At 45.0% G+C, this 13,407-nt stretch overlaps 1 protein-coding gene across 2 annotated transcripts in view; it reads right to left on the minus strand.

The window, feature by feature from the left end:
- LOC143152467 (LIM and SH3 domain protein F42H10.3-like) overlaps window positions 1–13,407 on the minus strand; it is a 41,270-nt gene that overhangs the window by 23,334 nt on the left and 4,529 nt on the right. For both annotated transcript variants that reach the window (XM_076322656.1, XM_076322657.1), the window contains exon 2: window positions 4,970–5,064. In XM_076322656.1, coding sequence (XP_076178771.1) covers window positions 4,970–5,064 — 95 coding nt within the window. The remainder of the gene's footprint in view (window positions 1–4,969; window positions 5,065–13,407) is intronic.

Consider the following 13,407-nt stretch of genomic DNA (forward strand, 5'->3'; position numbering starts at 1 on the left):
TTACGCTGGAACGCATTATTATTCCGCTTAAGGGCCTTATTCCCCGTAACGAGGACAAATATAAAATTCCATAGTAACGAAGAAAGCACGAAAGGACGAGGTTCGGCGAATCGTTGTCTCGCAAGTTAACACTAATATACGGTAAGTACTCGGGTACCGATTTTACTTATTTCAGTGTTCACCGTTGGTAGAAAATTGCGGATAAAATACGACGCGATAAAAAATAATATACTCCCTGTTTAGACGCGCGTACGCTATTCGCTTTCAACGGACTATAATCGCGCGTTTCATCTTCCAGCATAAATTTACACGAATTGATAAAGTAACGAGTAATTTTTCCAACGTTTCCCAACAATTTTTGCGTCATTTTTCCGGCTGCGATTAATTTTTGTCGCGCTCACGGCGAGAGTTCGCGGGATAACTGGTCTCCGGACAAGGTGAGGAACACTCTTCTTTTCTTTTTCTTTTTTTTTTCCATCGCGATCCGGCGAATCGTCGGTTACGCGGCGGAAAACACGTAAGAGCGGAGAAATGCAGATTCGAAACGCGGAGGAATGATTTCGTCATCGCAGATGCTCACTCCGAATACTCCGCGAGTCACCGGACCGCTTTACGGCGAGACGTTGCATACCGATAACTCGACGCGTAAGAAACCGCAATAAATTGATTATTCTCGATCGTGAATTAAGTCGTCGACGAGCGGTGAATCGGTGCTCCTTGTTTGGACATCGAATTCGATAGAAGAAATTCGATCGATCGCGCCTATGCGCGCTTACAACGAATTTATGGTATCGTAACGTTGTCCAAACCACGCACGCTTACTCTGGAATTACCAAATGGAGTTCAATTTGACTTGTTTCAAATTTCTTTTCAACTCGATTATTAATAGTGTCTTTGCCTACGATAATCGTGGATAATTATCGAAATGGACAACTAAAGGTACGCGTGAATTAATTTTCCCTTTCCCCGTCCAACTTCAAAGATGTGTGGCCCGAAATAGTAATAATAATCTGTTGAAAGCAGATGCATAGCACGATCGACTCTCGAGAGAAATTCGGTTAATCGCCCTTATGCGTGCTTATAACGAATTCGTACACCGTACGGTTTCTAATATTATTCCAACGACGATGGTTCTACTCTTATTCTTAATACACTACGCTAGTCGTCACGAATATCGTCTTTGATGTATTCCTGGTACGCGAGCTTACAACGAATTTGTACAGTATCGCAATATTGCAGATTTCACGCTCCACTTTTTAGAGATGGACGAATATCGTTACCCGTTACGAACGAGCAGTCATTGAAAACGATTAGAACCGGTAAGTGGAAGACACGTTATCCGACGACATCCGTACGAACGAAAAATAAATACGTTGCAGTTCTGCAACCGTGCGCTCTCGAAGATAAAGTCCACCGTTCGTTAAACAAAGGCGAGGCACGGTCGTGTGCTGTTATTAACCTAACCTTGAAAACAATATAACAAGACCACCGAACGTCGGTGTGGGGAAGTCATCACGAAGAAACGTTAGATTCAGCGCGTTTCTTCCTCGGCCTTCTCCTCGTACTTGCGTACATTTTGATATACGTCGAGCGAGACGAAATAGAAGCAGACTCGAAATCAATTTCGTAGGGTCGCTCGACGACAATTTCCGGCCCTGGATCAGAGGGGGGGTTGAATAATCGGTCGATCGGATTCGTACCCGGATGCATTCGTCGAATAATCGATCCACCCGATTGAGCTATCGAGGTCGTCGATGGATTCTTTCTCCGCGGGGTCTCGGTACTTTTTTTTCTTCTTTTCTTTTGCAAATGGCCGCCGCCTACAAGTAGCACGCGGCGAAAAAGAAATCCGTCGTACGATATAAACACACTGTAACAAATTGCATTTTGATAGCCACCCCGGATTAATCGTTATAATTTTGCATAATAACGCTCCGGTAATTAACCTTCGAAAGTACCTGCGCACACTTTCCTGCCGCGTAACGAAACGAGACGAGACGAGGGGGGACAAAAAGAGTACGTATGTATATATGTATATATGACAATCTCTCGTATCGCGTAACTATGGCTCGTTAATCAACGGATAAGATAAAATCTTGGAATCGTTGTCTCGTTAATATTCCATCGGACGGAGAGCCTCGTTGTTAGAACATATTACCTTTCGCCTTCTTTCTTCCCTCTCCCCCTCCCAATTATCCCCGCGAGCGAATTAACAACGAGACGGAGCTCACGACAACTTTGTCATCCGGAGCTACTTAGTCGCAGGAACTGTCTCGCGTTGCTCGTGGTTTCCGTAATGAAACACGCGTCGGTAAGAAAATAGCAAAAAATTTATTCGTACGCGTTATCGGGACTTTCTACCGCTAACGATCGTAAGAATTTCCGGCGCGAGCACGGAAAACGCGCGGGAAACATCGAGTAATCCTCGTTAGAGATTTAACGACCGGTTATCGTTCGAAAATCAACGTCAATTTTCGTTACTCGAGTTTATCGCGCCGCACCGGATTAACGTGGATTTATTGTTACGAATGCAGACGTTGCTCGAATCGCACTTCGCAACGTTTTCGAGTGAACAACCTTCGACGTACGGTACCGCGTCGAGCGAAGAATCGATGTGTTTTTCGCCGCGTGGTCGAAACACACGGTACACTGTAACGCAAACGTGGAAGAGAGACCGATAATAGAGTAGGGTACGAGTCGAGTGTGTTGAACGAACAAAAGATAGAAACTTGCCCGCCGCGAAGAAATTAGAAAGTACGATGATGGTGTACAAAGGTAAAACTGGACGAGGTAAAAGCAGATGAGAAACTATGTGTACAGAAATAGTAGCGTGGCTTATCGCAACGAGTTTCGACACTTTCGACGTGTAAGATCGAACATTGCTCTCGGTGACCGAACGAAATTCATTTCCACGCTGTTCGATTCGAGCGATCGTTGTCTTTCTTGTTGCAACTTCGTTGAAATCTACACGGTCTGCTTTTTTTTTTGCGCACAATCGACACTTCTCGAGCGTTCCAAACTCGTCGAGACTCGACCGGGATGGAAATTAATCACTGAAAATTATTCGAAAATCGACTCTGAATCTTAGATAAAGGAAGAAAAGTTTTCCACGTACTCGATACGATTTTTCTTCGTTTCGACCACATGACGATTTTAACGAGGCTGGATAATATCTACAGCGTTACTTACTATCCTTCTTTGACAAAATCGACTCGTTCGTCGACGCTCGTTAAAGTATTAAAATCTGGAAATTTCGTTCCGAAATATTTCATAATGTATGGAGAACCGAGCGCGAAGCGTCAAAGATTGTACAATTAATTCCGAAATCGATGAGACTCGAATCTGTGTCAATAGGAGTACCAGAGTGGCCGTATTCGTTATCACCGTGGGCAGCAAATAAAGAAAACAGATTGCATATCTGCCGCGTACCGATACTTCGGTTCAACAGCACGATACTTTCGGATCCTTTCACCTGAAATCCTTAGTGGAAACGTTACTGTTAGTCGCGACGACGCTCGATGCACCGCTACCGTGGACACGGCAAGGACGCGGCAGCTGAGAGGAACCACGATCAAAGGAGGATCTCTTGGAAAGGTACGACAGCTATATATTATCCTGACCGCAGGACCGCTCGCTTTCGCTACGCCGACACGCCTGGCATGCGTTTAACTATCAAAAGATTCGCAATACCGCTCGCAGCAGCGACTGGCGAAATACAACGTTCCACGCTTCTCTCGAATGCAACGTGCCACGAAAGGTACGTTCAGACTCGCGTCGTGCACCGAACTGCACCATCTAAAGCCACTGTTTCGCTCGTGATATCACCGAGTCGCGTAAAGTTCAACCACGATGGCGGTGGATGTAAAATATTGAAAAAAAATCGAACATTTCTCGCCGGTCCACCGTATAAACACGAGTCACTTTCGTGGAGCAAGTAATGCCCCTCGTTTATACAGACGATTGTTTGTTAAAAATTTCGTAAAGGGTAAAGAATCTTTGAGACGATTCCATTGGAGATGGATAGAAATATATTGGAAGATATCGAGTAAATTTTGTCAAAGAAGGGTTGTAACGCACCACTCTCGCGTTAAAATCGTCACGGGGTCGAAACGAAGAAAAATCGTATCGAGTACGTGGTAAACTTTTGTTTCTCTTCATCTTCGATTCAGATTCGAATTATTTGTAAACCCAGCAGCGAGAACGTGGCTTTAGGTAGCACGACGCGACCCGCGTCCCAAGTTTGTTCGCGCGGCCGGTGACTAGAAGCGCGTTCCTCGTCCCGTCTTCGGCTCGCAGTTTATTACGTGTTAAATTCTCGGGATGTTGCACGCGGTCGATGATACGTCGCGTTAGGAGGCTAACTCGCGTTAGAGAGCGAGTAAACCGACGTTGACGTTTTTATTTCTCTCTCGCGCGCGATGCGTCCAACGATTCACGGAGTTCGACAACCGGTGTACACCGCTTCGAGGCTAACGAGAGAATAAGTTTCGTAGAATCTCGCGAGAGTTCGAAACTTGCGCGCACGGTCCCGTCACCGATGAAAGAGTGTATTATGTTCGTTCTATTTAAATAAGCCGATTCGTCGAAGAAATTGATCTCCAAAGACTCGGTTCCCGGAAGAGGTCCATTTGTCGTAATCCTATCGTTCGATAACAAGCTCGCGAGATCGATCGAGGAAACAAGAATCGTCTCGAGAGCGTTAACGTCACCTTTGTCCAACATGGGAACTCTCGGTGGATGAAAATCTTGCAAAAATGATTCCAATCGACACGACTTACCAGTGAACGATTATATTTTAAGTATACTTGTCTCGAGGATCGCGAGGGGATCTAATAATAGAAATTTTACAGGTCGATCGGTGTTCGAGACGGATCCACAAATTGGCCGTTTTACGAGCAAACCGCGCCGAGAACGCACACGCGGCGTAAGCTTAAAAGGGTAATAAAAAGTACAAGACTGCTTTACTTACGCCTCACAGTACGGCTGTTTGTTGAACCCCTTGTATGTCCGCATGTTCAGGATCATTCCGCAACCCTGACACTTGAAGCACTGTTTGTGCCATATCTGAAACAACCAAGCGATAAAATCACTCTCTGCGAATCCGTGCAGCTGTTCTTTATTTAACCCCGATGTAGTAATCCCGGCAAGTGGTCTCGAAAAGGGCCTGGCCAATGTACGCGGGTTCTCGGGGAAATGGGTTAACGCGTATCGTAGCGCGATACAAAAAAAATTCCTTTACTTTTCCACGAGCGATTATTCGCGGATTACTCTCAACGACCACGCAAAGACGGCTTATCGAGAAGCCGAGAGCTGATCTCGCGAAACAAAAGAATAATCGGCGACCTTTGACCCACGTCCGAAACGATATCGAGACTTCGCGTCATTCGTGTTTTCTTTTCAAAAATTCCACGCACTCTCTTAACAAACTACTGCCCTCTCTTTACGCTACATCTTTAATAACGTTTCCATTCGTTTGATTCGAACTCGGTTCCACGGTTCGAATTGAAATTTTCGTTTGAAATTTTCGTTCGACGAGCGACAGAAGCTCGATTCGATAAACGTTACATCCAACGCGAGACGCAAGGCTCGAGAAACGATCGTTCGATATCCACGATACGATTTTTCGTTCGACTAATTTTCGTTCAACGAGCGACAAACGATCGTTTCGTGGTTCCACGTTGGAAATTTTGTTCGATTCGCGTAAAAATTGCGCGAGATAAGGCCGACGGAACAGGGACCGTGCGCTGGCCCCGATAAGATCGACGGTGAAACTGGTGAAAAGCGCAATTATCGTTTTTGTCCGCGCTCGGTCGAAGGTCGGAGAACCGATCTCGAAGGTACGTCTCTCTGGACCTTGGTGAACGCTCTCGCGATTGTTTGCACTCGCGGTCGATCGGCGTTTGAATTGCAATTAGTTCTGTTCCGCGAAGCTGTCGATACATCGGGTGTACACGGTTTCTCGTCTGACCCAGAGATAACCGAAGGCCGTCGTAGTCGCGCTCCGCTCAGCTCCGCCGATAATTGGCAAGGCTGCTCTCGTACGTCGAATAAGGTCGCGGATCTTGAGCAGAACGCCCGCGAAGGCCTTCTCCGGCGAACACGTACACCCGGAAAGAGAGAAATAAGTCACGACCGAGTGACTCAACTTCGATCGCGCTCGACAAAGGGTTATAATTATTCGTGGCGAACGCCTCTTGTCTCGCGTCGTTTGTCGCCTCTCGTACCGTTCCAGTGCTCCTTATCGCGCGGAAACAAGCGAAATCGAGCTCTACGGATCGGTATCCGAGTCCACCGATTTCGGTCCGAATGTAACCCAGAACGATGTAGTAATTTATAAGAAAATCGCCCGTAGCTATCGTTATAAAAATTGTCTTCGAATTTTGCCTACCTCGTCGGTCCAATTCGTTCGTAGATGGAAATAAAATTGATCAAGTAGAATTGCATCGATACTCCTTGTGAACTGAGCTCGTGTAGTCACCCTTAACTACCAAATGGATCGATTTGGTCCGTTTCAAACTTCTTTTAAAATTACTTAATTATCAAGTTTGCTTACTATTTCGTGGACAATTATCGAAACAGATGAATAACGATACGCGTCAATTAATTTACCCTTTCCTCGTCTAACTTCGAAAAGACTTGTACGATCAGAGGCAAATGGCGTAGTCCCTTTAAAGCGTTTACAAAGAGCGAAATTTTTAACGCTTGTAAATTTCTGAACAGATCCATCGCGACACTACAAAATAACGAGTACACAACGAATATTTTTCTTTTCCCGCCACTGTTTGAAAAATTATTGAGAACCTTCTTACGTATGGAGAACTCGACGTGTTAGTCACTATAACTTTGAAGGGGGATGGAGAAAGCAAAAGGGAAAGGGTGAGTCTCGACGAATTGTAATTTAACAATCTAACCCCTAGATGTGTATCTAATTCGGAAACATGTACGGTGTATTTAGTGTGTTAACCTTTTCGCTCGTGGCGCGTTAACCCATGAATAATGTATGGAACGATAATGCCTATGAACGTTTTGTGCACATGTAACCGTTTACTATTAATACGCGGGCAACGGATATCGTAAATGTATTTATGTTAACGAGCGTTGCAAACTCGGTGCACTTCGTTGTGTATTTCAATTATAGATTCTTTTCCTTTCACGCGATCGGTTCCTCGAGTTGCGTAACCGATTGGTCGGCCGAGGGTAAATAAAAAATTAAAATTTCGCTGGAAATGTTGCAAAATCGTGGTGTCGGAAGTGTATTTTTAATTCGTGGAATTTCTCGGAAGCGACGCCACGGTTTCACGAATGCGAAATCCAAAATGGTCTATGGAAAGGGAAATCGCAGAGAAAGTGAACAAGATCGAGTTTGTTCAATTTTAAGTAACTTTTCTTTCATCGAGAAATATCTTACAAAAATCAGCGAACGCAATTGAAATAAGAAATTATCGCGTACACGGTCCGATATTATTTTCACAGTGACAGTAATATCCGTAATAGCAATCGTAAATGATAGTAACAACGATGGTGGAAGTAGTTTCCTATTCCAAGGGCCGCAGTCACGCGCTCGTGACTTCGAGCGTTGCTCGCAACTCGCTCGTTCCTCGGACGGAAGAAATCGATCTTTCCACGTGTCGAAGTCACGTTTATTCTGTCTCGAGACACTTTTCTAAGGATTCAAAACTGCGCAATTAACGTCGAAAGGAAAAATTCGCGCGTGGTTTTCCTTTTTCCTGCGAAAGTACCCACCGCGCTCAGGATGCAGAAAACTGCATCGCCTCGTAGAGAGTTCGCCTTTGCCCGACCGTGTTAAGGAGAGCTAATTAAACGACTCTTGAATTTCTATGTCCGTTGAAACCGGTATAATTTACATTGAAAGACAAATATAACAGTTTCGGACACTTTCATCGCGCGGTCTGCCGAACAATACCGCAATTAAAGTTGCAAACATTTTCCATTAACGATTCGTTCCTACCCGATGCCCCTTTCTCTGTTAATAATTACTTTCCGTCGTCGATTAAATCTACTCCGCTTCGTTATCCATTGGAAACACAAATTCTACAATCACCTTCGATGTAAAAAAAAAAAAAACACCATCGTATATCAACGTCTCTGCAATTCCACAATGTAGATCGAATAATGCAGATCGAGCAAAAAAGACTCTTTCGATTTACGAACGATCAACCTTTACGCGGTATATGAAACGGATCGAAGGTTGAGCAACGATCGCGAAAAACACCAGTAGTTTTTCCGGTTTGAAAAATATGTGGAAAAGTTCGGAAGGCGGTGCGCGATCGACGTTAACGATCGTTTCTCGGACCACATGGTGGCCGTCAGTTGTTACACAGTTACAGATGATCAACGAACGAAAACGCTCGTCCATTATCGATTGGACTCGGCGCGCGGGGAATTCGAAAAATCGTGGAACTCTCGAGTCACGAAGATGGACGTACTGGTAGACGTCGAAGGTGGAGGATCACGGAGCGGTGTGTTTCGTCTCGTTCGACGTGAGACCGTGGCGGTGTGTTTCGTCTCGTTCGACGCGAGATCGTGGCGGTGAAATCCAGCCGGTGGTCGGCGTTTTGGAAAAGGAAGACGATGAAAAACCACGGACGCACTACTGTACCAGATCGAGCGTTGCCAAGAGCATTCGCAGCCGCGTCACGTTTCGATTTCTAGACGATGCAGGTCGTCAGTGTCAATCCGTGAGTCGTGGACGACGGAATGCAACGTAGAACGAACGCAACGGTACCTTATTTGTATCGTGCGGCCAATGTTAATCGCGCCACGAACAGCTATCCCGGTGTCGTTGCTTTCGACCGTGAGCGGCTACGCGGCGAGGATCGAGCCACGTGGATCTCCCCGCTTCAATTTAGTTGCAATTAGTTAGCCGCGATTAGCGGTAATTACCGTGGTCCCGCTTTCGAATCGTCCGAGAGTACAGTTAACTCGTGGAAAAACACCGCTGCAACGATACGCGATCCGTACGATCGCGCCTCGCTCGCGAGAATTGCGATCCTTTTTGCAACGATAATTGCAAATGGCGTCCCGTCGATCAATTTCGCGAGCGTGGTTCGATCGGTGAAATTTTTACGAACTACGGAGAGCTACGTGGAACCGGCGCGAAAATTTTACCAACGAGAATCGTTTCGCTAGTCGAGAAAGTGAACGATCGATATCGTTCTGGACGATAGTGTGTCATTTTCTCGTGGATAACGGTATACTCTCCTAACGATAACTATGCGTAGAATTTTGTAACTATTCGACCCTCTGGAAGTAACTCGTCAACGATCGGTTTACACGGGACGTTGACCGCCTATAGGCGTTTGGGGATTAGGGTCGACAAATGGGATTAACCGATTTTCGCACACGACGCGTGCACGATATTCGTTAGGGTGGATGGAACGACTCGTGTGAAAATTCGTGCGATATCGATTCTTTTATTTCTGGTTCGCTTCAAGGTGTTTATTCGTGGATCGTTCGTGTACACGCGAACACGAATATACAGTCTTACAACAACGACATCGGTACGAGGAAAGTCGAGCGAGTCGATCGATACATCGTACGTTAGACGACGAAGATATTGTATTTTTGTAAGAAACACGGGCGAGAGGTAAAATTTCTTCTCGCTCGTGTCGACTCGTGATCGCGCGTAAACGGAACGATTACAAGAGGCTGGGATCGGCTCGCGATTCAAATCGATTTCTCAATTACAATGGTTGGCCACGGATCGTATATCGAATATTTACAAACAAGTCCGATAAAACTCGGTGAAACGTACCACCGTTCGTTTTTGGAATGTTTTTTCGCTCGCGCAACACTCGGACCCCCGTTTCGCAAGACGTCTCGCTCGCTCGTTGTACGGAATCAAATATGGACATCGAGCCCCGTACAATGTTTTCGCGTCGTACACGGCAGCCGTTCGAGTATTTTATGCCACGTGCATCGTCGCTGATTTATTTTCGTCTCACTCGGCACGTGATGTTATTTTTATGGATCACTTTCGATAATAAACACTTCGTCCCGACGAGACCACGGAATTAAGGTTGAGAACGGTACTCTTATCCGGGTAGTAGAGCAAACGTACACTTATCATCGTACTGTGTTATCTCTTCGAGTACGCGATTCGATTAAAATTACGTAAACGACAATAATGAGATATCGAAAATTTGAAAATCTCGTTTATGCGAAATTGACAAAGTTTCTTAAAAAAAAAATACTTACCGTTTCCGAAGAAATGGATATTTGGAAAAATTCGTACGAGCAACGAGACCGAGCTAGGAACTAGGAAATATAGGTAACGAGAAAATTTTCCATATAGGTCAAGATTTTTTTTTTTCATTCGGCAGAAATATCGTTCAAAGTGTACACTTTCCGTACCTCTATTAAACATTTCTATCGCGGGTTCCGTATCGGCGGAAAAAATTCCCAAAAGTAACGCCTCTATCCCTTCGAAAAAAAATTGAATTTCATAGCGTCTAGCAACGCGGAGAGAAATATCGAAGAAACTTCGTTGCTCTGTGAAACCAGTTCACCGTTGTGGAATTCTGTTCTATTTAAGGTAATTTCGTCGGCGTATCGATCGCGAAGATAACGCGAAACGTGTATAATTCCATCGCCGAATGTTCGCGTATTCGCGACGAGGCGCGCTCGGTTGTACGCGACGTTTGATATTTAACGGGTTACAAAGGTCACCCGGGGATCATTTGGCTGTCATTGTTGCGGACGAGCCCCGCATAATCCGGCAATTTGCTATAATACGGTCGTGCTTTCACTTTCGACGACAGCGTCGATTCAACCGCGATATAATTCCGCGCGCACTTTTACCAGCTGATCCAATTTCCCGCGCCGCACTTTCTTCGTCGGCTGCAACGAGGGAAACGTCTGCGTCCTTATACAGACGGTGGTTATTTAACGAACGTAATTACGCGAGCAATTGTTTCCGCAACGAGCGTTCCTTGTAACAGCGCAACCAGTTCGTCTCGTAAGGAAACGGTTCGAATTTCGCGCGACTCGTAAGGATCGATCGATCGATGCAAAAACTGGAGCCTCGATCTCTATCCAGATTACGTTATTATAGCTTTATCGCGACAATTCCGGTCGGATAATCGCGATCCTATAGAGGACAAATCGCTGAACGATTCCACGATGTAATTGTAATATTCGTGTAAATTACAAGGACGATAGAGAACGAAAGAAACATTCCGTACAAAGATAAACACGAACGTCGAGTAGAAAATAAAACGAGAATGTTTACGCCGTTTTTTACGCGATATTTAATACTATGGCAATATCGGCAAGGGTAGGTGCGTATTGGGAGATAACTGTACACATTGTTGCATAGATATTTTTTATCGTACGTTATTGCGCAGAAGAGTGATCTTCTACTGAAATTTCCGAGAAAATTTCACTCGAGTGATATTTGTTCATCGTCGGTGACTCTAAATCGTTAGACGTCGCGATTTCGAGCTATTACAACGAACGAATTAATTATTGTTTGCTCGACACACGAACGAGGGAAATATCTCGCGGCCGGATGGTTCCGTTTCGTCGTCTTATCGTGCCGTGAACTTTGTCGAATATTTATTCAACAATTCGCGGATAAAGCGATTCGTCGCGGGGGCTTTAAATGGCGGACGAATTAACGTCACCTTCGAGTCGTTGGCAGAAATTGCAATTACAATTAAGCGGCAGGCATACGGTAATGGTCCCCGTTTTAGAATGCAACTCGGTCTGTCGTTTACTGTTTTATCGCGATGCGGATTGTAATGCAACGAAGAGGCTGCTAGGCCTTTTTTCTTGTTGTTTTTTTTCCTAGTAAAAGGTGTCTAGTAGATGTTACTCGCGTACGTAGAATAATTATTCGTGGTTTCGCAACGGCCAGTGGGAAACAACCGGATGCCGTGTCGCATCGTTGGCATAACAGAAATTTCTAATGGCTGGAACCGCGATTCACGGATCCTAGAAAGTAAAAGGCCGATTCTTCTAAAATTCCCGCCGCGAATCTCGCGCGGTTGCCCAACAATCTCTACCTCGTGACGCGCAATCTTCTCGATAGATAATGGAGACTTCGTAACCACCGATACAATATTTACGCAAAGTATCTGAGCAAACTGATACAGCGAGCAGCGCGTAAATTATTGCAAAGCTACTTGTTTTCCAATTTGGACCGATTTTAAATATTAGGCAATACTCTCTCGATTATTTACTTCTATTTGCATCGATATCTGTTTCGCGAAGGAAAAAAAAAAAGAAAATCGAATACGTCGACGCATCATCCATAATTGATAACTTCCTGCACACCTTACGTAAGCGTCCGACCGTGCGTAATTTCTACCAATTTTCCATCGCGCGTTTGTGAAAAAATACACAAAGTTTCTCGAAAAATTTCGCATCACGTTGCACCGCGCGATTCTCGTTCTCGATTCAATTTCTGTATCATTTCCAAAGATGGATCGGAACGACCTGGCAACGATCGTACCTCGTAATAATTTATTCTCGCCGATCGTTGAAATTTTTACTCGGATGCATAAATCTCCGAATCCTCGGGGTTATTTTCGACCGGGTGAAGTCTCGAGTCCCGCTGCGTCGATGGAAAGAGAGAAAAATGATTCCCCCTCCAATCGACCGAAAAAGAAAAAAAAAAGAAAAAAAAAGAAATAGTGGAAATTAAGTTCGACGAAACGCATTTACGCGAAATCAGAATCACAGGGGAGTGCGTTCGACGTGGCTTTAATTGCTTTAAATCGCGCAAGGTGGTCAAACGAGTCTAACGAGAATTAATGTATCTGGCTGGCTTAATTGACAGTCCTTGCCTGATTAATTAACGACCACGCGACTTATCACTCGGGAGATTGTTTGCCGGACGCTCGATACGTTCTTCGGTATACTATAACGATGGAAAAAAGGTTTCATTAATAGAAACGTTGAAAAGCTACGCGCACCGGAAACGTTTTCTGTTTTAATTCTCGCGAATTTACTTACGCGCATTCGCGTGCGCGAGCGGCTGCCAGCGGATCGACGTATTTTTGAAACGATGTAGGCGCAACAGGTTGGGAATGACTCCCACCTGTTGCAATCGTATGCCAGACCCACGCAACGAGTAGTCTCAGCCTGGAATTCGATTACAATTTCACCGAACTCTGTTATTCTTGAGAACCGTGCTACGGGTGCAACGTAACGCCGATGCGAAAAACTGACTTTCGAACCGGGGGACTCGTTTCCCAGTGCACCGCCATTTTTTTCGCCCAATGGATATCCGCTTACTGTGGTAAATTCTTTCGTCGTGCGCGCATTCTCCGTACGAGTGTATATCCTTTACAATTTCATATTCGTATCGCGTTCGAAACGAAACCGACAATTCCAACGTCTTCGATTCAAAAGTATTCAATTTAAACACGAACTGGAATCCCT

Source organism: Ptiloglossa arizonensis, chromosome 10, assembly GCF_051014685.1.
Source record: "Ptiloglossa arizonensis isolate GNS036 chromosome 10, iyPtiAriz1_principal, whole genome shotgun sequence".
Taxonomy (NCBI): domain Eukaryota; kingdom Metazoa; phylum Arthropoda; class Insecta; order Hymenoptera; family Colletidae; genus Ptiloglossa; species Ptiloglossa arizonensis.